General features: G+C 41.9%; 2 protein-coding genes across 3 annotated transcripts; one reads left to right on the forward strand and one right to left on the reverse strand.

The window, feature by feature from the left end:
* Positions 1-552: 552 nt before the first annotated feature.
* On the reverse strand, positions 553-7,618 carry LOC134070797 (uncharacterized). 2 transcript variants are annotated; one of them, XM_062527241.1, is made up of 6 exons: positions 7,506-7,618; positions 3,672-3,768; positions 3,295-3,434; positions 2,484-2,628; positions 1,353-1,759; positions 553-1,059 (listed from the first exon to the last, which is right to left on the reverse strand). In XM_062527241.1, the coding sequence occupies exons 4-6, from the start codon at positions 2,618-2,620 to the stop codon at positions 968-970; spliced, it is 636 nt and encodes a 211-aa protein (XP_062383225.1). In that variant the 5' UTR covers positions 2,621-2,628; positions 3,295-3,434; positions 3,672-3,768; positions 7,506-7,618; the 3' UTR covers positions 553-967. The 2 variants fall into 2 exon arrangements, with proteins under 2 accessions (XP_062383225.1, XP_062383224.1); XM_062527240.1 differs by lacking the exon at positions 7,506-7,618 and having other exon boundaries at positions 3,672-3,896.
* On the forward strand, positions 6,954-23,706 carry cnppd1 (cyclin Pas1/PHO80 domain containing 1). The gene is made up of 8 exons (XM_062527239.1): positions 6,954-7,145; positions 7,856-7,958; positions 14,447-14,528; positions 16,588-16,708; positions 17,439-17,567; positions 17,985-18,046; positions 18,835-18,952; positions 20,528-23,706. The coding sequence occupies exons 1-8, from the start codon at positions 7,083-7,085 to the stop codon at positions 21,185-21,187; spliced, it is 1,338 nt and encodes a 445-aa protein (XP_062383223.1). The 5' UTR covers positions 6,954-7,082; the 3' UTR covers positions 21,188-23,706.
* Positions 23,707-25,354: the final 1,648 nt, after the last annotated feature.

The raw sequence follows: 25,354 nt of genomic DNA on the forward strand, positions 1-25,354 counted from the left end.
TATCACTTCACATCATCAGTCATACACACCAATGAAACAGTTTCTCCCCATCTTCAACAAACAGCAATGTGTTAGTACATCCAAAGAACTGTTTTTGTACAAAATGCACCATACTAACTTCATGCTGAATATCCTACCCCATGACATATATTAGCCTTATTTCATCACTTGAGTCATTAGATCCAAAAGCATTGAACTACCGATCATAACTAGCTGTCATAGTCTAGCTGTCTATGATAGGCCTATATACAGTATCTCCTGACAGACAGGAACAACTCTCATTTTTCATTTACACAATGCTGTACTGTAAAAGCCTATGTCTCTGCACACTGTCACAATGTCTGTCAACAGTAAAAACTTTCAAACATATCCACTCTCTTGCATCAACCCCCTCCACACACAATCATGTGTTTGTTATTTTGTAGGTAATCCACTGAACATGAAGTTTGCACTAATTGTTTTCAGAAATACACTGTTGTGAAAACGTTAATGATGATCTGAGAAATGCACCTAAAGCAACTGATAAACTATTACAACTATGTCTCCATCTGGTTACTTGGAGGTTTTTTATTCAGTGTGCACCCACGAACATCATTTCAAACACTTTCAAGTTCTCCAGGAGCTCATATCTCGATCGTAGAGCAGATTTATAAAGTTCTACGAGAGCGCATGTCTCAATTGGGCCCACTTCTGAAGTTCTCCAGGAGTGCCGGTCTCAATTAGGGCAATTTCTGAAGTTTTACAGGAGCTCATGTCTCGACTGTAGAGCAGATTTATAACACTCTACAAGAGCGCATGTCTCAATTAGGCCCATTTCTGAAGTTCTCCAGGAACGCATGTCTCGACTGTAGAGCACATTTGTAAAACTCTACAGGAGCGCATGTCTCAGCTGTTCGGGCAGATTTCCAAGGTGCTACAGGAGCTCAAGTCTCAACTGTAGAGCAGATATTTACTTATCTGAAGGCGCTCATGTCTGAGCTGGGCCCACCTTACATGTTTTCTTCCGCCATTTGCTGATCGTTCTTCTGAAGAAGTTTGATATGCCATTTCCGGCCTTGCCTATAGAAAAATCAGGCAGACCCATCAGTTAACATTATCTTACACACTCTAAATATAGCCATACAACAATAATGTATTGTACATAACATTCATCCACCAAAGTCCTATTTACATATGTATTACACAATATACAAATATACATGAATAATCCATACATTAACCATAGGCACGTGCACATACAGCATCCTCATGTGAAAGTGTGTCTGTGTGTGCACATACAGTAGAAGACACATACCCATTCATCCATCCAACCATTCATCCAACCCAACAAAATATTAGCAGTTTAGACTTACTCGTGGTGCTGTCTTCCACAGCAGAGTCGCTGGTGTTAGCCGACTCTCTCTTGATGGCCTCTGTTGACACGATGTTGGCGGCCATCTCTCCTCCGTGACCCTCGGATGTTTTATCAGCTGGCCCTGACGAAGGGAGGGGGATCCTCAGACACTGCATGAGGAGATCCTTCACTATCTTCTCTGCTAAGTCAAAAGAGAGCTCCAAGTTGCCCTCCTCAACGAGCTCCCTCCCCTGCGTCCCTTGGGCGCTGCTGCTTTGTGACCTGTTAATGCTCATATCCGTTGTTATCTGATCCACCAAGGATTCAACCAGTGGATCAAGGACAAGAGATGATAACAGGTGATGGATCCTGTCTGCAGCCTGCATGGAGGATAACGGCTTCTCTTGGTCACCAAGCTCTTTGGGGCTGTCAGCAGAGGAATGGAGTTTGATTAATGCTTTATTTTCATACCCACGGTTTTAAACTTCAATGTGAAATGTAATGGTACGTAAAAGGCATCTGTAAATATAGATGTAAATTATAATGGTAAAAGGTATTTGTGTAAGATACTGCAGTTGCTTTTGTGCATCTCTTAGATCGGAATTTGAATTCTCAAATGTATCACATCTCAAATTACAGGTTTTGTATTGTACAGTCATCCTGCCCCCCAAAAAACATTTAGGAAACAACGGAAAGGTGTTTGGAAAGAACTGCTGTGTACAATAGTCCGGTCTCATGAATAACATGGTGGTCTTGCAACAAACTGCTGTACAAAAAATACTGTAAAATGTTTTACAATCTCCCACACACGTTTTACTTTTGAATTTGATGTATGCCAAAAATAACTGTTTACTCTGTAAGCAATTTCTGATGTATGTGTTAACTGTAGCCTTGTGGATCTTCATAAGAAAATGTTTACAGAGTAGATGGTTATTTTGACATGGACGTTTATTTTATCATTATTTATATATCTTGTTCACGTCAGTTTTGAGCCCTAAATTAAGCACTTGAGCAAGTTATGTGAATTTGCAGGTAATCCACTGTATGGAGTGGTTTGTACAAATAGTTTTGAAAGATTCACTTATTATTGTGACGTTGATTTGAGAAATGCACAAAAATGACCGAGAATGAGAAAAACTGTTGTCAGTACCTTGTGTGAAGCTGCAGAATGTCACGCACTCCATGCTTTCCGCCCTCGGATTTGAAGGCCAGGGAACATTGCAAGCCCGATGGATTGGGCTCCATATTCCCCTCCAAGGCGATCTGACTGGTCATTTTCGCAGACATATTGTAGGCTAGATAAAGGAGTAAGTAAACACACAAACATGATTAGTGAGTAGCTTAAGGCTAATTGCTTTAACCTGAAATGTCACTGTTTGTCTGACCTTTTATAAAACCAAGGCTATTTATATGTGCAGTTCACAAATGCCTCATCTATAATCTCATATTTTGATATGCTTACGTACATGATGCTCTGCCATATTTCATGATTCACACAATGCAATGTGCCTTGAAAACTGAACTATTTCACTTTTTGATCCTCCTTTGATCAACAGGTTAATGAGAGCTTTGGGAGTAACCTGTCTTGATGTACAGGCACATAAAGTGCAATGCAAATGCTGCCTTATGTATTTTGTTATTATATGAAGGAAGTGACCTGCAGCATCATCATCATTAGTCTATTAATAGTAATAGTAGTAGTATGTAGCCTAGTAATTGTTGTTGCCTCCCTTCATCCCCTTGTCCAGGGACAACAGATGTAAATTAGCTGTAGGCTAGCTATGGTACAGGGCTTGAAATGTGCATGGCCCCTGACGAATAAACTGATCAACTAAACTCCTAGCAGTAGCCTAGCAGCATTATAACAACCACTGCTAAGACTATTTTTTATCATTGCTATTACCATTGTTATCACGTTAAATACATTAACCATAAGCATATATTATTAATTACCAACTTACCGGAAGGTCACGGTTGGCTTGCTGCTGAGGAAGATCAAGACGAATTGTGAAAGTAGTACACTGACGCGCCTTTTTATAGACCCAGGTGGTCGTGACGTCACAAGCCATTATTGCGTCATCATGTGTTACCTGGCCATCCTCTGTTTAGGTCAGTTTAGAATTCTATTTTAGAACACATTCGAATGCATGGACACATTTGATGAACTAGCAAATATTCACATTGGGATAGGCTACTGTTTTATCAATAATAACATGAATGGACGTACGTCGTACATGTTAGAACAAATAAGTGACTTAAAATAATAATAATAATAATAATAATAATAATAATAATAATAATCATGATAATAATATAATTCTCTGCAGTGTGTATTTACCTTGCCCTCCCACTTTCGAGACAACAAAGCCTATCCCGAGAAAAGTGGATTTTGTGGAGCAGTCTCTTCATTCATTCTGCACTTGCTCGTGAACGCCCTCCATGGAGTAGAGAAACGGTGGGGACTGTTTTGAGTATTTCTGAGTTCAGAAGTTGAGGTTGAGGCATTCTCTGGCTTGGCCTCGTTGTTTCTTTCCTCAGAATTCTGCAATTACTTGTAGGATCAGATGGGAACGTATGATCTCCCATAAATCTCCTAGGCTATATATTTTTTTATTTGTTTTATAAAAAGGACCTATTATTATTCTTCCAACCTTGGGTAGAGGAACTGTGAGTTTGAGTATACCTAAGGGGGAAATTGCTCACATCGGGCTTCATTCATGCAACCTGAATGGATATAACCATACACAAGTGGAGGAGCAAAGCTGGCTGGGCTACTTCTCAAAGACTAACCCAGAGAAGACTGGAGCACTCAGATTAAATAAACTTTTTTATTGTGGTGCACAAATGACTAACGTTTTGACGCTCTGCGTCTTCTTCAGAGTCAAACGATACTGGTGTCATTACACAGTTAATAAAGACCTCTCTCCCCTCCTCTTCCAAGACATTGGTTAGTAGTGAGGGGTGGGTATAACCAGCCCATACACAAGTGGTTTTGGATATTAACCCATCTTTAACGTTGCATACAGTACCTAAATTTGATCCAAGATGTTCCTGAAAAAGCAAACTGAGTCTTTGGTAGCTCTATAATTTTGACAATCCATTCTGGAGCTTGTTAATCCTGACCTATGAAAAACACTCATCTCATCCAGTCTTTCATTTAACCCACCGTTGGCCGAGTAAAAAAAAATGCCGGCCATTGTCACTTGTCACTTTCTCCTTTGCATTGAGTAGATCCCCCTGGTGCTGTCTAGCCTCCAAAACAAGAAGTACATCCTGTAGGCTATTCAATAACGTATGTAATGTAATCAATAAAGACTTAAACTAACCAATGCTCAAGATGCTTTAATTGTTCAGTTGTCATTAACATTTTTGTTTTCATTTTCTTTTTGATATTTTGCATTATATCTGCCTTTTGGGCAATTGCCACCAAAACAATGACTGCATTGTGTCTATTGTCTGCAATAAAGACTTAAAATACCCAAAACACCAAGTCTCTACCTTTAATATGTTGATGAGGGTAGCAGAGTAGCCTAGCTTCATCTCATCTTTCACTTGGAGATCTAAAAGAGGAAGTTGGGATTCCAATAATTCTGCGGCAACATTTGGGCACTATCTGCTCAAAAAGGATCCTTTGTACACCCACCCCCCAACAGGGCTGGCATATTCAATAACTTGAGGAATGAAGGTTAAATATATTTGCTCAAAACATCACATGGGAGAGCAGATCTGGGCAACACTATGATAATCGATCCTTAGGCATTACTTGTGATTATCCCATGACAAGTCAGATGAAATCTAAACTGTAAGCTGATTAAAGGGTTGTTCTCTCTCATGGCACTGATTACCACAACCTTGGTGTTAACTCCATTTATTGTGAGGGAAATGCAGATGAAACAGATCAGTGTAGGGCGGATCAGATCAGTGGGGGTAATAGCCCACCCTGCTGGACGCCAGCTGAAATTGCATAAGGGTCACAGTAGAACCCTACTGCACTGCACCTTTTGCTCTCTGTCATACATTACATTATAAAGTCTAGATGTTGCCTATGACATAATTCATTTTTACATCTCGTTTACCTACCTTCAAATATAAGAGAACATCCATGGTCATCCATCCATCCATTCATATACAAACTAAACAGTTGTCAAAAGGTAAACTACTTGAGAGTCCAAAGTAATATTAATTTGGTCAACAGATCTCCACAGTTTGATAAAGAGCACAATACATGTTCAGTGACTAAACACTCTTATTCTTACTGAAAGACTATACTGCAGCCCTGACTGAGACCAGAAGTAGCCTATGTGGTTGAGCTGTCAGCATCAGAGGAAGTCAGACCACATTTCACACACTAAACTCAGCTAACACTTTACACACAGATAACAAATTAAAACCAATTGTGGCTTGATGTTAATGAAGTGTAAACTGCAAGCGAGGCCTTTCCGTCATGTTACAAGAAGTTATGAAACAAAATAATAAAATCAGACAGTCCTCTAGTCTCAAATGGACAAACACACTTAAGAATGATTTGTTAATCTCATTTCATGATGCTAGTGATCTAGCATTATTACACACACATGCACGCGCACACAGACAGACAGACAGACAGACAGACACACACACACACACACGCACACACGCACACACGCACACACACACACACACAACAGAGTGAGACAAATTACCACACTCCTCGCTTGCTGCAGATAGACACATAGGCCAAGAGGTGTTCATTTGAGCTCTGAAAACATACAGCAAGCCCACACCACTGCTGTATATCATGACAATCTGGTATTCAAATCACAATTACACTTCTCCTTTGCATTGTATTTGCATTTTATTAGGCCTACATAGAAATTAAGTGTAGGCTAAAGATTAATGATTCATGCAATATGGGCTATTTAAAGCAAACCTAACTGTTAGTTGCTGCAAATAGCAAGCAGATGGCAAAATAGTCCATATAGTAGAGCAGAAATAGAAATGCAGACTAGTGATGAATAATATTGTGTCCGGACAATTAGTAGAATTATTTTCTTAATATTTTACACTCAATAGTTCACATACAACGATTCATTGTATCATTGAACAAATGTCATAGAGTGACTTCTATTCATAATGTAGCCTATAAAGAGTTTTGCACCTGGCTGACTCCATGTCTGATAGCCTACCAGCAAGTGTGTGGTGGCAGTTTTGGACCCAAATTCAAACCTGCACCCATGTGTTCTGGTGAGAAAATCTGAAAGACACATGGCAACACTTGAAATCACTTGAACAAATATACTGAAATATTTGTTGGGGAAAAAGATAATCGTATCATCATATGAAATGAAATACAAACTAACAAAATCAACATTAGGCTATATGTGTCCATTTGAGACAGGGCTGTCTTGTTTTTTTTTTATCATTTTGTTTCATAACTTCTAGTAACATGACGAAGGCCTCGCTTACAGTTTGCACTCAGGCCGCAGTTGGTTTTAATTTGTTTTCTGTGTGAAAAGTGTTAGCTGAGTTTAGTGTGTGAAATGTGGTCTGACTTCCTCTGTTGCTGACACCGTCACCGCGCCCGCCGCACTTCGCTTGGAGATCAGAGTGTACTGTACATGCTAGCTGTTGCGTAACCTGTTAGTTTGCGTTCCAAAGGGAGGGAACCGCTAGAGGGCTCAGTAGGAGCAGCAGGAGTACGCCCTCACCCCGTCTCGCGCTTTGTGTATTTCTAGATTTTCTGTTTAAATGTTGATATTGTTAGGAGAAAATGGATTTTGGTGAGCTATTTGACGAACGAACGTTTCCATTTTCGGACTTCCAGGAGTTTACGGTATGTAGCTATCAGTTCCGTGACTTTGGAAAGCGCGCTAACGTTAGCTCGTTAGCAGTGGTGGCTTGTCACGTTAGCTAATGAGCTTTACTAGCCATGCTAGATAAGTATTTAACAAAGGCAATTTAACGGCGAATAACGGTAATCTGTCAAGTGACCTGATGTTATTCGAATGTGACGACTGGAGGGGGAATGATATGTGTGTTTCTAGCTGTATAATCGGTAAAAAAAGTGATGATTGAGTCGTAAGACAACAATTTCTTAACTAGCATGCATCAGGCTAGCTAGGTTTCTTGCTATGCTACCTAGTTCTAGCTGTAACTCAAGTGAGTTAACTTATAGCTAGCTAGCTAACCTTACCTTTAATGTATCTGCTTCAGCACTTGCAGAAGTAACGCTGTATTTTGAATACATTGCCATCAATGTTCAGGCACACAGAGTCGGTAAACTAAGGTTAATATCAGGAAACGTCGCTGTGACCCACCATTTTGCTGTTGATGTCGTTTCCTTGTAACCATAACATGGACAGCTAGTGCTAAGCTAACAATACACAATCAGAAGTTTATTAACAGCAAATGACGTGGATTGGACTGGATTCTGTCAGAGAGCACTACGTAGTTTGGCATGTATTATCATCGCAGATATTTGGATAGGTGCCTCTCTCTCTGTGTGTGTATGAAACTAATGTAGGTGACATGGTTTTGTTGCAGTTTCTACCTGGACACCAGCAACTGGCAGACCGTGTTCGAAAGCGTTTATACTATGGCCTTGATCCGGATAGTTCGTTGGATACCCTGTCATGCCCAGTAACAGGTGAATTGCATTATACTTGCACAATGACATGGTAACTGATTTTTAAACACTATGAGCAAATAAAATAATAATAATAAACGTAATTACATTACACTCAATACTATGGAAGATGTCCATTGCTTAAATATAGATCATCTAGAACTAGAATGCATTTCCCGGTGGGAAAGTGCGAAGTGTGCTTGCTCCGACGCGCCGCGAGAGCGCCCCGGCAGGATACGCGACAGCTCGCCCTCAGGTCAAAGCGCCAAAGTTTGGCCAAGACGCGAAGCTGCTTCGAGTTTGGCGACGTTGCCCTCGATTGCCGAATTCTTACACTGACCTGACGAGTTGCCTAGGTTTATCAGTGGTATGTCCCAGAGCACCTCCAATGTAAAAATGTAGATGTCATCCCAAAGACGTAACGAGATATGAGCCAAAATGCATTTTTGCTAATTGCGGCGCCCCCTAGTGGCCAAATTACAACACATTTACTGAGGCTACTTTGGATGGTGTCCAAAATCATCCCGCCAAATATGGTCTCGATACCTCACAGCGTTTCCGAGATTTGACCTCACTTCCTGTTTGGACGCTTCACCATCGAATTTGATTGGCTGTCAAGGGCGAACACTTTGATGTATGAAAATGAAATGTACACCTCTAAGGTCTGTAGACCTTGTGTTGAATTAAGTATGAGTTGTTCACGTGTAGCTAGCATGAAACACGTAACCACTGAAGGAAGGAGGGAGCCTAAGGAACTAGGCTAGCCTGACGACGTCATACTCAATTCTTATCAGAATATGAGTCTGAAACTGCTCCATTCAGCTGCGATTATGGGGCGTGATTCAACCGATACAGTGCGGGGGGGATAGCTCTGCACTCATTGGATAGACCAAACCAAACAGAACAAGTTATTGGCTGTCAGTATCTGCGAAATCTAAGACAGAAATATGTAGCAGGGTAGGCTATGGAAAACATCCTCCTTCGTTTTTAAAAATAATTCCTTCAAACTGTATGCAATGAACAGCTGGGGAAGTGTGTCGTTAACCCAACGAGCAAACAGACATTTTTAAACAAACGGGAACAACATCACCCAAACATGCTGTTTTAACTGGGTCTAAGTGTTCAGAAATAGTTGTGCGAATCCGTGATAAAACCTCCGTTTCAATAGCTAAGATAAACGAAAGGCCGAACTGCATGAACAAATTATGCATTCATAGCCATAGCGTTTCTGTTGCAATCAAAATCAACCTAAGCGAACATGGTCTCACTACCAACTCGTTGAACGAGGACGCATGCAGCCGTGAACGTCACTGCTGTTCATATGTCAATCATCACGTAAAGCCCGCCCTGTGAAATGTGATTGGTCCGAGCCGAAGTGTATCTCGAATAGTAGCAGCTGAACGGAGCAGTGCCAGACCGAAGTTCCCTGCCGAAAAAGAATGGAGGCGGGGCTAAACTTCGGTCTGGCATCCAGGCTAGAACTAGGCATGTTTCTAGAACAAATACGAGTAATGTTAGGAGTATAGCTATCCTGTTATGCGGGAACATCCGCAGTTTACTCACTGTTAAATAAGTTGCAATGTGTTATAGCCTCAAATGGATGGTAAAATAAACAGGACGACTCACCTGTTCAAATGATGTAATAGGATAAAATTTGGTTTTGATAAGTCAAAGCAACCAGGCTGTTACTGGTTAACGTTTCTGAATATGAAATCGATTTTGGATTGGTTGCATGTGATAAAAGCTATGCCATTTCCTGTCCAGACAGCATTCATATTCAGAAATACTGTACACCGGCAACAAAGACACACACACACACACACACACACACACACACACACACACACACCCACAAACAACTCTTTCAAACAGAAACGTCAGTCCGTTACATCTGCCTCTTGTCCACAAACTGCATGTCGCTGAGTTGACTAGCAACGAAGACTTTCACATAAACACACACACACACACACACACACGAACACACACACACTTACACACACACAGACACACCACCCCTTCAAACACAAATATCTGTCTGTTACGTCTGCCTCTTGTCCACAAACTGCATGTTGCACAGTTCACCCACATCTACCCACAATTCTTTGATTTATAAATAACCCCAGCATTAAAAAACTGCAATGTGTCAAATCTTATTATACAACAATTGGGTTCTATGAAGCTGTTTCTTTGTTTCTGATTGGCCGAGAGACGTTCCATGAGTTGAAATATCCCACGATAATCCACTCTGACTTTTCACAGCTAATAATAAATCACTCCGCGATACAATGTCAAATTGTCAAGTGTAAAACGAACTGTCACATTGCATCCAAGCTGAAATACAGATACTCAGAACATAGAATATGACGGAGGTGGATATTAGCTAGTTGGATGGCATGTAGGCTAAGTAAAATAGTGATGTTTCAAAGCTAAAAGCATGTCCTAACCAGACGCAATGCGAGCTAACGTTTATTAGGCTATATTCTGCATTGCTTGACAACGGGAGAGATAGAACTAACGACTGGCTTTTGGCCATGGCAACGTGCTTTTAGAACTAACGACTGGCCTTTGGCCATAGCAACCATCCATTTAGAACTAGTAACGGCAGTTTGTCCTGCAAGTAATAGAACTTTGTGGCGGAGAGAAGTTAGTTCTACAAACAAGACAGTTTTAGCGATTTACATTATAATGGGAAATTAGCGCAAAAAACAAGTGGTAGAATTGTTGTATAAAAGCAATATAGCACTTGTGATCGTGGGTTGTTGCTGGATATTCCCACGGATGTAGTTGCCTGCGCCACTCGGCCTCGGGCCTCGAGGCTACGGCCGAACAACACCCATGGGAATATCTAGCAACAACCCACTCCCACTCGTGCTATATTGCTTAAATATGTATACTGTATGTATATACTGTATGGGCAATTCCATGCAAAACTGTCAAGTCCATAACCCCACACAGCATCATACTATGATGTGGATGATGATTTCTTAAAAGTTTACCATTTCGCTCGCGCAAAAAAAAAATTTAATCGTTCCTACATCGTTTTTTTCATCATTCCTACAAACATTTATCAGAACCAACATTTCTAGATGATGTTGGGAATGGGGTAGGCCTACTATTACTAAAATAAATGCATAAGGTAGCCTATGCCTGTTTTTTACATCCCGACTATTTAATGTAGGTTTTAGGCTAAGCCTACACAGTAAGAGCAACAAGTTGGCCAGAATTATATGAAATAAGGGCATAAAGGGCATGAATAAGACAATTCCTTAGGAGGGGTTGGGAATGCCTGGGTTGAGTTTGAGATGCATTAGGCCTATAGCCTACACATGGATCATCACTATTTGTTTTGTGTTTTTATCCAACTTTGATAACATGCATATAAATATGGAGATTACTTTCTTTTCGCCTTTTCATTGTTATTAGCCTATGCCAATCAACTGAGTTGAATGCTGTGCATGTTGTCTCTACATAGGCTACACATATTGCTGTGCATGTTGTCTACACAGCCTATAGTAGCCTACACTGTTGGCTAATCTAATTAGGCTACACACTTTGCGATAAGGTGACATTTCTGATTCTGACACAACCATCATACAAAATAAAACGAACTCAGCCAAAAGCCTGTTGCAAAAGCCAAGTTCAGCGGCCACAACGTTTTGAAACTTTTCCCCCGGTTCCCATTCGGCTTATGTGACATTTGCAACGTTTAATCATCTTTAACATCGTTCATAGACCTTTACTGACCTCAATCACGCAGACCACCGCAGCATCAGTCTCTCTCTCTCCTGCTCCTCACTAACTTCTTGAAACATCTTTGTATCATCTAGCCAATGAATTGAAAGACAGTCTAAATGTTCCCATGCCAAAAACTAATGCTATACAATGCCATTTAGTTTTCACCATGTCTATGGTTTTCACTCGCAATAAGAAGCTGTTAGCCTGAGTTTGGTTGTTCGATGTTGGCATTTTCCATAACGTTCCATTTAGCTGCCAAAAGCAAATGAAATAGACAAATAGCTTACAATATCGCCAGGCTGCAATATCACCTTTCCTTCCCCATAGCTAAATGTAGGCAACGTTAAGCAATTAACAATTAGCCTACTAATATCAACTAACAATCTCACTATGTCGTTCACTGCGAATTGTGTCCTCTCTTCCGCCCACAGCACGGGAACGTTAACTACGCTCGCCTGCCTACCGCGCTAGCCAGAGCGCTAAGGCTCTAAGGCATGGGAATCATAACGATACTTTCATTCAATAAACAGACTTGTAGGCTATTTATAGTTTGACTCGCTTTGTTGTCATGTTAAATTAATATCTAAATAATCACGCTGACGGTGTCAATGACAATCAATCAGGAGGAGTAGTTATTGAAAATAATCACGCTTTAGACATGACCAGCCTACTTCAACTTGATGGCACATAGACCATAGCTAGCAATAATTGCAAATATTTTTTAGATCTTCTGACTAAGTTTACTGTACTTATTCAAACGACATCAGCACCACTGTCACTGGATATAAAGCAAACGTTGACTTTCACTCGGTGCTTCACTGACTTTAAAAAAGTGTCATAATATTATCTATCTATGCACTGCCTGATGCTTGACAGCAATTGCTAGCTCGATGAGTTGCGAAACGACATCAGCAAAACGTACCACTCGGTCCGTATTAAATTTACAGTTAACAACATTGGCTTCCCAGGCATGCATTTAATTACCTTTCACTGCCTTCACGTCTGCCAGGCTCCAAACTGTCTTCATAACAGCAGTTGCAATTCAGTATTAAAACAGCCTTGGTAAAGTTAAAACCAACTATTTGAACTGCAGTTAGTTTAGCCTACCCTCATAACTAGACCTCTCAAATTCCGAAATTTGAAGTCTAAATATACACACTTTATGTTGAAAGTGTAACTGCGATTACATTCTAATTAAAATCCTCCTTGCCTCAAGCACACTGCAGACAGGGCGACCGCTCTACTTCCGGTATTTCGCCGACGTTGGGAGTGAAGTTCACCCAGAATGCTCAGGTCAATACAAATCATCCAAAACACACCGTCAGTATGAAACATCGTGTAATTGTCTAGTATATATACCAAATGAACACCCACAACATTTAACAGCGCGTAAGTCCGTACTTGTCCTTAGGGGCCATGGCATTGCTTAGATCTAACAAGTCTCAGGATGAGACACTCCCTAGCGGACCATCCTAGAACTATCCACATTGTACTGTTGCGGACCATCTCGGACATCTAATGATAAATTGAAAGGTGTGAGGCTACTATCATACGCTAGGGAATGTATGCCAGGACATGGCAGAACTCCATAGTGCTGTGAGAATTGCACCAATATATTTTACAAGAATGGCCTTGATTTGATTTTTTTAAAAAAATATCAACATTGTATCTTAAATCACTCTGAAATGTCATTTCTGCATGACCTAAGCAATTTAAGATGAGCTATTCCGAATAATAGCATACATTCACAAACACACACGTTTTTGCTAATTATAGAGCCATCGACAGACCAAATAACACCAAATTTATTGAGGGTGCTTTGGATGGGGTCTCAAGTCATCCCACAAAATATGGCTTTCATACGTCACAGCATTGCCAAGATAGGCACACTTCCTGTTTGGTGGCTTCGCTCGCTGAATTTAATTGGTCGTCACAGGCGAACGCTTGGACGTATGAAGGCGAAATCAAGGCATTTGATCCGCCTTGGTCTGTAGATCACGCGTGCCAAGTTTCATGACGATTGGATGAACTATGCGGCCAAAGTCGCTTTACTTTGATTTTGGACAAAATTCAAAATGGTGGAAAATCCATCATGGCGGAAAATTACGTCACATGGTGCGTTGGAATCGGCTGAGTCAGAGGATTCCAACGGTATAAGTTTTATCAAAATCGGCCATAAGGATCAAACGTTACGGGCATTAACGTGTTTTCCAACTTTGACCAGTTGGTGGCGCTAGGGCGTGAGAGCGGAGAGCATGAAACCTGGTGGTGTCAATCAGGGTAGTCTCTTCTATCAGCGTACCAAATTTCATGACTTTATGTCTTACGGTTTGGGCTACAGGTGGAAAAATGTGTGGGCATCAGCGCTCAAAAATCACTTTTCCATTCATTCCTATGGGAAAAAATCGACCGGAAAAACTGGAATAACGGGAGAACGACAAGGCGTATCAAAAAGCTGTATACAAGCCACCATCCTCGCATCAGGACCGACGCGTGAGAGGTGGAACGGCGTCTCTAGCTCTAAATCCCTAGGACAAGATAGGGAGACAAAAGTTTGACTTAAGATAAATAAGTAGTATATGAAACGCACGGAGAACAATAGTGTGCTTTTGCAAGCACACTAATTATATACATTTTGGTACAGTTTACTTTTAATAATAACATAGTATATTTATCAGATGGGCTCCTACAGTTAAGTCAAATAACTTGTTGTTTTACGGTGATGGACTTTTGGTGAAGTTGGTCACGTGAATAAAACATCCTCTGTTTGCTAGACATTGCTGTGGAGCTGCTCCAAAAATCTGCCCCAAGCCCAATCCGCAAACTCCAGAAGAAATATGCTGCCCATGTAGCCAGGTGAGTGTCCCAGCCTAAAAGCCAATGTATACTCAGATACAGGTGTAAACAGGTGTGCTTGGTACACATGTTTAACAGGTATACATGCATTCTCTATAAACTATTTTGCTATTGTAGAATAGCAAACAGTTTCAATCAATCGGTCACTATGTTTGAAAGAATATCAATCTATTGCGCTGTATTTTAGGTTACCTAAATAGGGCATGTGTACAAATGAAAATGTGTGCTGACTGTACACTGCTTTAGATAAAAGCATCTGCCAGATGAATAGAGTAAAAATAGATGCTAGCAGATTTACTTTCTCTTGAAACGAAATGTTTGAGCTGCATGGAGTGTCTGGGCTTTCCACGCCGTTGAAAAGCGCATGGTCCGAAATGTAGATGTGTCGGCGAGAGTAGGCCTTTGGTTCTTTGGGTACTTCTCACATTTGAACTGATATCAGTACTGGTATCAGGACCTGTTGTTCAGTACCAGTACTCAACGGTTCTTTTGGTACTTTTTTACGCTGCTGTGTTCTGGCTTATTCTCACCAGGGGCCTCATTTATAAAACTTTGCGCAGGATGTACGCCAGAAGATGGCGTGCGCTCAAAACTCAGAAAGTGCGTGCGCACAGAAATATTCTGATTTATAAAACCGTGCGCACGCACGTTCCACGCCAATTTCCCTTTATAAATCAAGCTCTACTCTACATTTGCGGCACCTGTGCGTACCTCAAGACACACCCATAATTGCTTATAAATATTCAGCGAAACGCCCTTAATGAATATTGATGTCTGTGGACAACATGCCAAAAACAGCGGGAAAGACAAAAAACGCAACTTCATTGACTTTTTGTGGGTTCATAAATGGCGTGAGCAGCCACCGTTTCAGCGGATATCCACTGTCACCTACAACATAACTTGAATGAGTAAAGGGTGAATGTTTAGAAAAGGTCGAAAAATTGCAACAAATTCTTTTAGGATTTACACACAGGATTTAAACACGATTCGCCCGCACCTACAGTAGAAGCCACCATCGCGCAGAGCTCCAGCATTCAGTCTGCGCCCAACGCTGCTACAGTATGTCTCAATATGAATCAGGCCAACATTTGTGAGCAACATGTCCGTGTCACATTTATAACTTGGACATTGAGGGAATGAAAATGCTTCCTGTTAACAAAGGCACATTTATTTTCACTCGGTGGTCTTATAGCAATATGATTGCAGTCAATAGCACGGATCACATTTGGGAAATTAGACTGCGTTTTTATTTGCCTGTTCACCATGTAAGGAAAGTTGATGTAGTTTGGTGATGAAGCAGTTACACCTCCGCCTCCACCACCGCCTATCAGCATGTCTTTCTCGCATCAAATAAGATGGAATTTTTGACGGGCGCACGAAACAACAATCAACCACGTTTTAGATTTTAAACAGGATTAGGTTAAGGCAGTTATGTGATGCGCGTCATTGCGCGATGTTATGCTTGTGTTAAACTTCAATTATTGAACCAATTTCGGGTCGTTGTACCTGTTCCCTCCTGAGGTCGCAGTTTCTGCTTTTCCCTTTTTTGTGCGTACGCATGGGTCAGAGCTTGCGTGGAGGTGCGCACATTTTCCCGTCAAGTTCACGTTTTATAAATACCAAAGCTTGCGTAGAACGAGGCGTACGCATTCTTTTGTGCGTACGCATCGTTTATAAATGAGGCCCCAGGTGTCAACTTAAATGCAGGGTCAAAATATAAGGCTTGGTTTTATACAGTTTTATCCACTTAAGTTGAATTTACAGTGATGTGTATTGTTTGCTCATTGGTTAAGGAAATAATTTGTTTTTACAAGCTCCTCTCACTTGGTCATATAATACAGAAACTGGATAATCTCCTCAGACCAGATATTTTGGATTGCAGTTTACTTAAAAACAACACAAACCAATGAATGACTACCAACATAGTTGTCTATGAATTGATTAATTGTTGAAGCTGTTATGAGTTCATCTCTAAAAGCATTCCAGTTTCATGTTGTCATCATAACTGTTTGTTAAACTTCTTGTCCTTGATGGTTGTTTATGTTGTTTTCACTCTCAGGGAAGCCTGCATTTCGCCTTGTGCGATGATGCTGGCCCTGGTGTACATTGAGAGACTACGACATAGAAACCCTGAATACCTGCAACAGATTTCCTCCTCAGACCTCTTTTTGATATCCATGGTACGTGTGTGTGTGTGTGTGTGTGTGTGTGTGTGTGTGTGTGTGTGTGTGTGTGTGTGTGTTATGTGTTTTGTGTTACCAGCAAATGTTGTATTTGACAGGCACGTGTCATATTTCATGCGAGTGGTTTAATGACAAACCTGGGTTGTTGACTCATAGCAAGAGGTAAATAGGGGCTGTTTAGCTTGTTTTGCAAGGTGAATGAGGCCATGGGGCTTCCATATTAGGAAATGTACCGATTCCTATAGGTTAACTTACCAAGGTTTGTCACCACTAAAGTCTTAGTGAAACTCCTCCCATGACTACTTCTTCATGACTAAGCAATCTATTTTTGTGGAAAGATAACAGGTTTTTATGTTATCAGATTGTCTGTGTTAGTTCCCCATGCACACACACACACACTGCTGGTCATCAGCAGGTTTTTTCTTTTTTCTTTTGCTATGTAGTGTAGTTTCAAACAGCTTTTTTTTTTGCATTGGATGCCATTGCCATATTTATAAAGTGATGAGCAAGTTTAAGAACTACTTTAAGAAGTTCTTGAATTTCCCCTTGGGGATCAATAAAGTATCTATCTATATCTTTCTATCTCAGACAATCGGCTGTCATATGGCAGGCTATTCACCTTTGCCTCTGTTCTCTCTGTAGTAATTGAGAAACTGAAATGCTTCTTGATGGATGCAAATGAGCAGTAGTGTTAGTTTGATATGATCGTTTGTTTGCTCATATGCAGATGGTGGCCAGTAAGTACCTGTACGATGAAGGCGAAGAGGAGGAGGTTTTTAACGACGAATGGGGAGCCGCGGGGAAACTGGACGTGCAGACTGTCAACAACCTGGAGATGAACTTCCTCAATGCTATTGTGAGTGTTCACGTCACATGACCCTGCATGCTGCTGCCACATAGCTCAGTACGTGTCGGCACACACAGACGTTGTTTATGTAAGGAGTTTATGTTACAGGTTAAAAGGAGCGTGTCTATTGTGAAATGTTTGTACTGTAGAAAAAAAATTGACAGTAAAAAATTGGACCATATGAGGGCACTTGAAAACGAGCACTAATTCCTTTGCTCAGTCCGTATTTGACACAAATGTGTTATTGGCAGTTTGAAAGCCTTATCCTGCTGTGGTTAGTATGTCAGGCCATATTTGAAGGCCGGCAGTAAAGATTTTGCATTGCAAAGACATTGCTTGATGCTAGGTCTGTTAGGAGGTGGTGCCATAGCATGTCCAAAAATGGGCGCCCAGCAGAATGTGAGGATTGTGCCTGTTGTATTTTAGGAATGGAGCCTGTACACGGACCCCAGTGAGTTGTTTGACATCCTGACTCAACTAGAAGCAAGGTTAGTGGCTGGCATACACACAAGCACACACACACACACACACACACACACGCACACACACATGCACGCACACACACGCACACACAGACACACACACAGTGCAGATATATTTACTTCTTGTCTGGAGTTACCGCATACTATGGCTTGGGTTGTAACCTGTGCCATATGGCATTGGGGTTGTATTTCCTAAGATCAGCGGTGTTAGTGTGATGATCATAAAGCTTACAAGTGAGGATGAGGCTGCTGAATATGAAAACATTTACTTTACAACTACTAAACAGTAAGATCACTGAATGGTCATGACACTTCATGGTTTCCCACAAACAGATGAAGAAAACATATAGGCACACAGACTCGCTTTCCCCTCCAGGTGCATTGTTTCTCTCAAAGGGCACATTGTGTACAGACACATGAGGGAAAAACTGCTCTCTGTGACCTCCATTCATTTGTTCACCTGTGTGTGGTGGCCTAGTTTATTCTTTATCATACTGTTTAGTGTTAACGGAGTCCCTTCCTCCTGTTTCAGCATGTATGCTTTGACCCATTTAAAGGTCTTTGAACCATGGGACATAGCACATATGGACTATATGGATATACGTTTTATGACCAAAACATCCTATTCCCTTGGGTGTTTTTTTTGTTTTCACAAGGACGCAGCTTTAAGATTGAAAATACTCAAACATTTTCCCTGGATTTCTCAGTCTTATCATTATTGTGTGATTAATAAGTGGAGCCTGTGAGTAGGGGATTTTGTCTTGTAATCTCTGATGTCTCCGTGGTTACCGCAGCATTGCAGAGCGGCAGGGCATAAAGCGAGGCTGGTTCACCTACACGGACCTGTGCGTGCTGTTGGAGCAGTCGTCATGGCGACAGGCTCTGGCTGCCATCTACCAACACTTTGCCAAGGTGAGCACCTCTCCCCCAAATCTCCCTTTCCACTACACACACACACACACACACACACACACACACACACACACACACACACACACTCATACACTGTTTAGAGACACCTGCTGCATTATGCAGTCTAGCTTACCTAAGCCTGTGGCCACACCTCCTGAAAAGGTTTTGTTTGCTTCATCAATTGATATGCAAACCAGGGGCCTATTGCACAAAACTAGGATAAGGGATTAACCCGGGATATCTTGGTTATCCTGGCTCAATTTATCCGTGATCCAGTTGCACAAAAGCGGGATAGGGGGCAGCAGGATATGTTATGGTATAAGTTACCATGGCGATTTATTCTGTGGAGCTAGCCTGCTCCTGACCAGGCTCACAGCCAAGATACGTTGATTCTAATGGTAATTACATTATCTGATTGGTTCAGCTAGCTGTCATTCAAATGAGACCTCCACGTGATTTTTTTTTTAAAGAGCTGTAGATTCCATTTATATATTAATTGCAACATGCATTTACTCGCAAAACACAGCAGAATGTCTGCCTAATACCATATGGATGTCATTTAAATTATGGTGGCCTTATAATTAATAACATAGCCTACTCGTTGTTTGCTTCTTTTTTGACAGATGTTTGATGAATAGGCTGCTGTAGTAGTTGATTGGAAGTGGAGGGGACATTTTTCGAAGGTGTTTTGAACTAATTCGGCTTTTAAGACAAATCAAGATACTTTGTGCATCTTTGCGGTGGCAAAGCGCTTCCTAATGACGTTGCGTGCCGAGACAAGGAAGCTCTCACACACGTGGGTGCATACGTAAATTTGCATTCAGTTGATCTGCCACACCTACACCCGCTATGTAACAGAAATAATCATGATCCCCCATCCAAAAAAGGAAAACTTTACCTCGTTGTTAGTCTATATCAAAAGCGGTTGTTTACTTTGTGTGCAAGACGCTATTTTTCGCGTCTTTTTTATTTCAACCGCGAGTTATTGGGGGAGAAACGAGAACGCGCACATACACCGGATAACTTACACCTGGCTTGATGAATCCGTGTCTGCTCATCCTGGATTGGTCTTTGTGCAACCAATTCAGCCGGTATGCTCTTGTTTAGGATTCAGTGATCGCGGCTCAGTAACTTATCCCGGATGTCTTAATTCTGCTTTTGTGCAACAGGCCCCAGATCAGCAGAGTCCAGTGGCCTGAAATGCAGGCTTCCCTGAGAATGAAAACAACATAAAGAACAATCAAGGACAAGGATTTTAACAAACCGCTATGATGACAACATGAAACTGGCCTACTTTTAGAGATCAACTAATAAATAAGGGCTTCAACAATTAATCAATTCATCGGGAACTATTTTGGTAGTCGTTAATTGGTGTGTGCTGTCTTTAAGTAAACGGCTGGCTTCATTGAAAATGAGGGCTACCCTCAATGACACTCCGAGAATAAATAAAGGTTGAATGAATGAATGAACAAACTGCCGCAAAATTCTCTTGATTTTACCTCCCGTGCAGAAAGTGCAGAATATGGCACTGTTGGATAATTGACGTTTTCTCCCTCTCTCTCCTCTGGCCCACAGGTGGCCTGCATGCTGGGCCTCCTGTACCTGACCAGCGTGGCCAGTCTGATCGCCGTGTCCGCCGTTCTCCACCAGCTCAGCACCAGCGCCATCTCCAGCTCCGCCCGCGTCGCCGTCGTGCGCCTCCCGGACTCCCCGCTCCTCGTCCCCGCCGCGTCGCCTGCCGGCCACCCCAACTGTTGCGTCCCGGACAACAACAACGAGAGCCAGGGCCTCCACGAGCACCAGCCCGACCCCTCCGACCCCTCGCCTTTCCCCATCCTCTCCTACACCCGCCCGGCTGCTGCGCTCTCCCCCAGCTCGGTGCTCTGTTTCTGGGACTCGCTTCTCTCCTCTCTGGCCCTCTCTGATCCAGCTCTGCCTCCCCTGCCGGACTCCCAGGCCGCGTTCCCCTCCTTCCCGCTCGCTGCGGGCTGCACAGACCAGCAGCACCCCTTTCAGTGTGGCACTGCCCAGAACGCGACAGCCTCCCACTGCGGCCGCTGGAACCCCTCGGCGCTCCTGGGTCCCTGGTTCCCCCCTCCGGCCCTGCTCAGCGGCTCCCCACTGGCCCAGAACCCGCCCCACCAAAGCAGATGGGTGTCCCTGTCGGGGCACACGTGCTGCCCGCACACCTCGCTGCCCTTTGGGAAGGTCCCAGCCCTGCTTGTCCCGGGTTAGGCAGGGCGTCGTCAGCCACTTCCTCACCTTACCGAAGAGAGGCTTTCCACAGAATCTAAACCAGCGCAATTGCATTTCTCCCCTCCCTGCGCCATGTCTCCTAAAAACCATACGGCCTCCTTGTCGCCTTCAGCTGCGGAATTCAACTTACGACACAACCATCCTTGATAAAATGATAGTGCTCCCTATTTTGGCCCTCGATTTTCAGTCATTTATTTTCTAAAATGTTTGCGTGCAAGGCAAAGGGCCTAGTCACGTGTCCGCTCCCTTGTCGAAATTGAAGTGGCGTGATGGATTATATTAAATGAAGTTCAGCAGGAAGCTTTGTAGCTCAGAAATACTGCAGGATGTGGAGAGCTCTAGCAGGTAGTGGAAGACTTGTTGACCAGTGTCTGTTCTGGTGTTATAAGGAACAGTGGTGGTTTTGCTGTGTGTGCGCGTGCGTTTGTGTGCGTGTGTGTTTGTGTGCGTGTGTGTGAGAATGAGCTTGCGCTTTGCTTTGTTAGCTCAGCTTCTTGAGGGGTGGTTTGATGCTTTGAGTTAACGGGGCATTTGTGTTTGAGTGCTTGGCCACCACTTTAGAGTGTTTCGTTCATTAAACCAGTTTGACAGAGAGAGAGAGAGAGAGACTTTGGAGTGATTTGTAATTAATAAAAAAAAGGTGTGTGTTCTCGGGAGTTCCCGGAGGCCTAGCTTTGCTCCCGCAGTTTAGGCTCTCGGGTGATGAGTGAGATCAGATAGGGCAGAGAGGGTTTTCATTAAGTTTACTTTATTGAAGGTGTTTTCCAAGGTTTGCCTTAACCCAGTTCAGCTATTGGCATATCCTGATCCATGTTCAGCTAGCAGTGAAGTTGAATCTTTTGTAAAAAGGGATGACGTGTGAATGAGTATGCTGTGAAAGACTATTTTGGAAATCTTAGTTCAAAATGATGGTAAAAGAAATAGATTACATAGTCGGCTCCAACAGGAATAGATAACCTTTCGCCATTTTGTTTTCTAGTCACCCCCCCCCCAGGTGTATGAATAAGCACTTGTATATGTGGTTGTACAGAAACATGAGACAATGTTGCTCAATCCCATAGAGAGAACAAAGAAGAAATACTGCTGAGTTGGAGCAAGGGGCAGTTCTTTTTTTTTTCCAATACCAATGTGGAAGTTGTAGTCAGAGCACAGTTCAGTTCGGGCCGATGCGCTACTCTGTGGGGGATTCTGTCCACCACTTCATTTTGTAGATAAACTTCACACATCCTTCTTGGAAGGTAATTTCATAAGTGGACAGTTCCCAAGTTCAAACGTTAGTTTGTTGCACAGTGTTGAGCTTCCATTCATTCGTTGCATCAGAGACCAACACGAGGACTTAACAGAAAACCGCGTCTGTTAAACTTGATCTTTTTCACATGACATGGATGTATAGGTGTATAAAGAAAAACATTTAAAGATTGGTCAGGAGGGGAGAACAACTTGTTTACAAAAAAATAATAAGATCCGCCTCATTTATAGTTCTTTTTTCACAGATCCGTGACCGATGGGATAATGCAACATTTTATTAATGTAATTTGAATATTTTTTTACACTTATTTAGCATTTTGCCAACCAACATCCACTGCACTGAACTCAGAAACATAACAAAAATGCCCATGTTACTGGTGTCTGTTAGCATCCGAAGTACCTCAGTATGGTATGTCTGGTCATCTCCAGCATTGAATCTTCACATACCAGACTTCAACCGAAAATGTTAAGATTGCTTTTTCCCATGTTTATAAGGCATTCTGTGGACGTAAGGATCCATCTAAGTTGGATTTCAAGCAACAGAGCTCATACAGCAGCAGATCTTGTTCTCTTTTCTCCCTAGATCTGATAAGGTAATATCAGTTGAACCATACCTCAGTTGACCTCTTTTAAATTATAGCTATTCAGTTTTGGAAACAAGATCATCTGAACACATTTGACTTCAAGTTGCTTTAACGTGTGCACTGTGCATTGATGTATTTATGTTCATGCTTGGCAACCTCGTATTTGCTAACGCTGTCCCCTGATCACCTTACAAGGGTGTAAACACTCTGAGAGAAGGCTTTTGTTTTCTTATTCGTGTGTGGACTGGAGTCATGTGAACCAGGAGAGGTCTCATCTCACTGTTGTCACTCCGGCTCCAGTACGGCCACACAGGGATGTGGCACAGACCAGCAGAATCTGCACGTACATAGGTCAGTCACAATGGGTTTAGAGACCCAATGCACACATAGACACACATACACAAACGCACGGGCACACACACACACACACACACTCAAAAGACTTCTGCTGTAGTCCCATGCCACCCATCATAATTTGGATTGTTTCCGTCTGTATCCTTGACGTTATGTTCAAAGGAGCATTTTTGGTTCAAATGTGCCATTCCAGAGTCTGTGACGAAGCTGGCCGTTACTGCCAGCCATTTATTAAGGGTGCACAGTATCCTGTAGATAATATGTAAAAAGCGCTCAAACATCTGTAATAAAGCAGCAATTTCAAAGTTCAAAGTTGCTTGTCATTTCTAAGGCAATAAATCAGTCTGATATTCATTGTCTCTGATGATGTGCTGAGCTACAGTACAGCATGCAACACCATTCAAATGGCTGTTTACTACTAATGTTTCTTGTGAATTTATGATTTTATTAGTTGAACATAATGTACAGCCCAATAATTTCAATCACGTGTGCTATCTAGTGTGTTTGTTATTCAGTTATGTTTTCCTGAGAAGTAAGCCGAACCTGAGGAAGCTATTTGGATTCATAGGGTGCCTCTCATTTGGGCTTTTATACGTCCTCCCTCGCTCCTCGGGCCTCGATCCTCACTGATCTACATAAAGAATGATGGGGCGAAAACAATGGGATAGTCTATCCAGTGTTAGTTATAGACCAGTGGGAACGCCCCTCGAGCATCGAGCATCGAGGATCAAGGAGGCATGTTGAGATGCACCTATAGTAATGTTGAACCACAAATATCCACCATCCATTGCAGAAATCTTTGGAACCACATGAGGGTGCTGTTGCCCTGTGATTTGCCAAGTGCCATTTACAGTAGTCACAACCAACCAAGAGGTGCAAGTTTCCTTTGCTTCCATTCACAATTAAAGTAGTTTGATCTTCAACAACACTGTATTCAGACATTACATGGTTCAGCTGTACCCACGGTGGAATGGTTAATCCCTGTGAAGTTGGATCACTAAAAGACAATTGCACATCAATGCCAAGGAGAACATCTGACATGCAGATCAAGGAACATTTTACGTTGCTAAAAATATTCTCACTATCAGTTCCATTCCACTTAGGACTTCTGTACTACCCTGGAAACCCAGATTTCTCGCGAGAGTACTTTTGAATTTGCTTAGCGAGTCACTCTAGCAGTCAGTAATGATGCCCATTACCCATTGGATCCAGGCTGCACTTATCACATCGGTGCATAATATGATATAGGCCGGCCAGTGACTAGTTAAACCATAGACTGATCTATACAGTCTATGAGTTAAACAGACGACGACAGCACTGATCAGTAAACATTGCTCATAGAGTGTTGTCCATGATTGGAACCGCCCCTCCAGTTGGACCATTTTCATTACTCATAGCTCTTCCTAGATTTGAGTCTGGGTTTGTAGGCTAACTTTGAGATACCGCATTGGGAAATGCTGGCTTCGTACGATTTGAGAATTCAGTGAAGTAATAATAGCTTTATCACAGAGTAGTATGGTATCTTGGTAGCTATTTTTATCTTAAGAGTAAGCTATCAGATATGCATTGCAGGCTTATGAGATCATGCCGATTTCTCCTATGTGTATTCATAATCTTCAGTGAATCATGGCGTAGCCTAATCATTTAAACTGGTAGGCTACAGCACAATGCTGTCAAATTTATTCATATGACTTCTATTTCAAATCATGATGTCTCTATCATGATATCTGTTCGATATATAAAAGATTTGTTTGAGATTTTATATCTCATTACTTGTCATGTTTAATCATAAATATGTGCTTACATCAAATTAAATGACTGATGTAGTGTGTGATACAGTTGTTGACCAATCTTTGTTGACCAATCTTCCACTGAAAGTGAAAGAGAACATACTATCATGTCACTCATGAAGTATACACAGTGATGCTAGATTTATGAATAAAATAAATATTTATTTCAC

Source organism: Sardina pilchardus, chromosome 23 (assembly GCF_963854185.1).
Source record: "Sardina pilchardus chromosome 23, fSarPil1.1, whole genome shotgun sequence".
Classification (NCBI taxonomy): Eukaryota; Metazoa; Chordata; class Actinopteri; order Clupeiformes; family Clupeidae; genus Sardina; species Sardina pilchardus.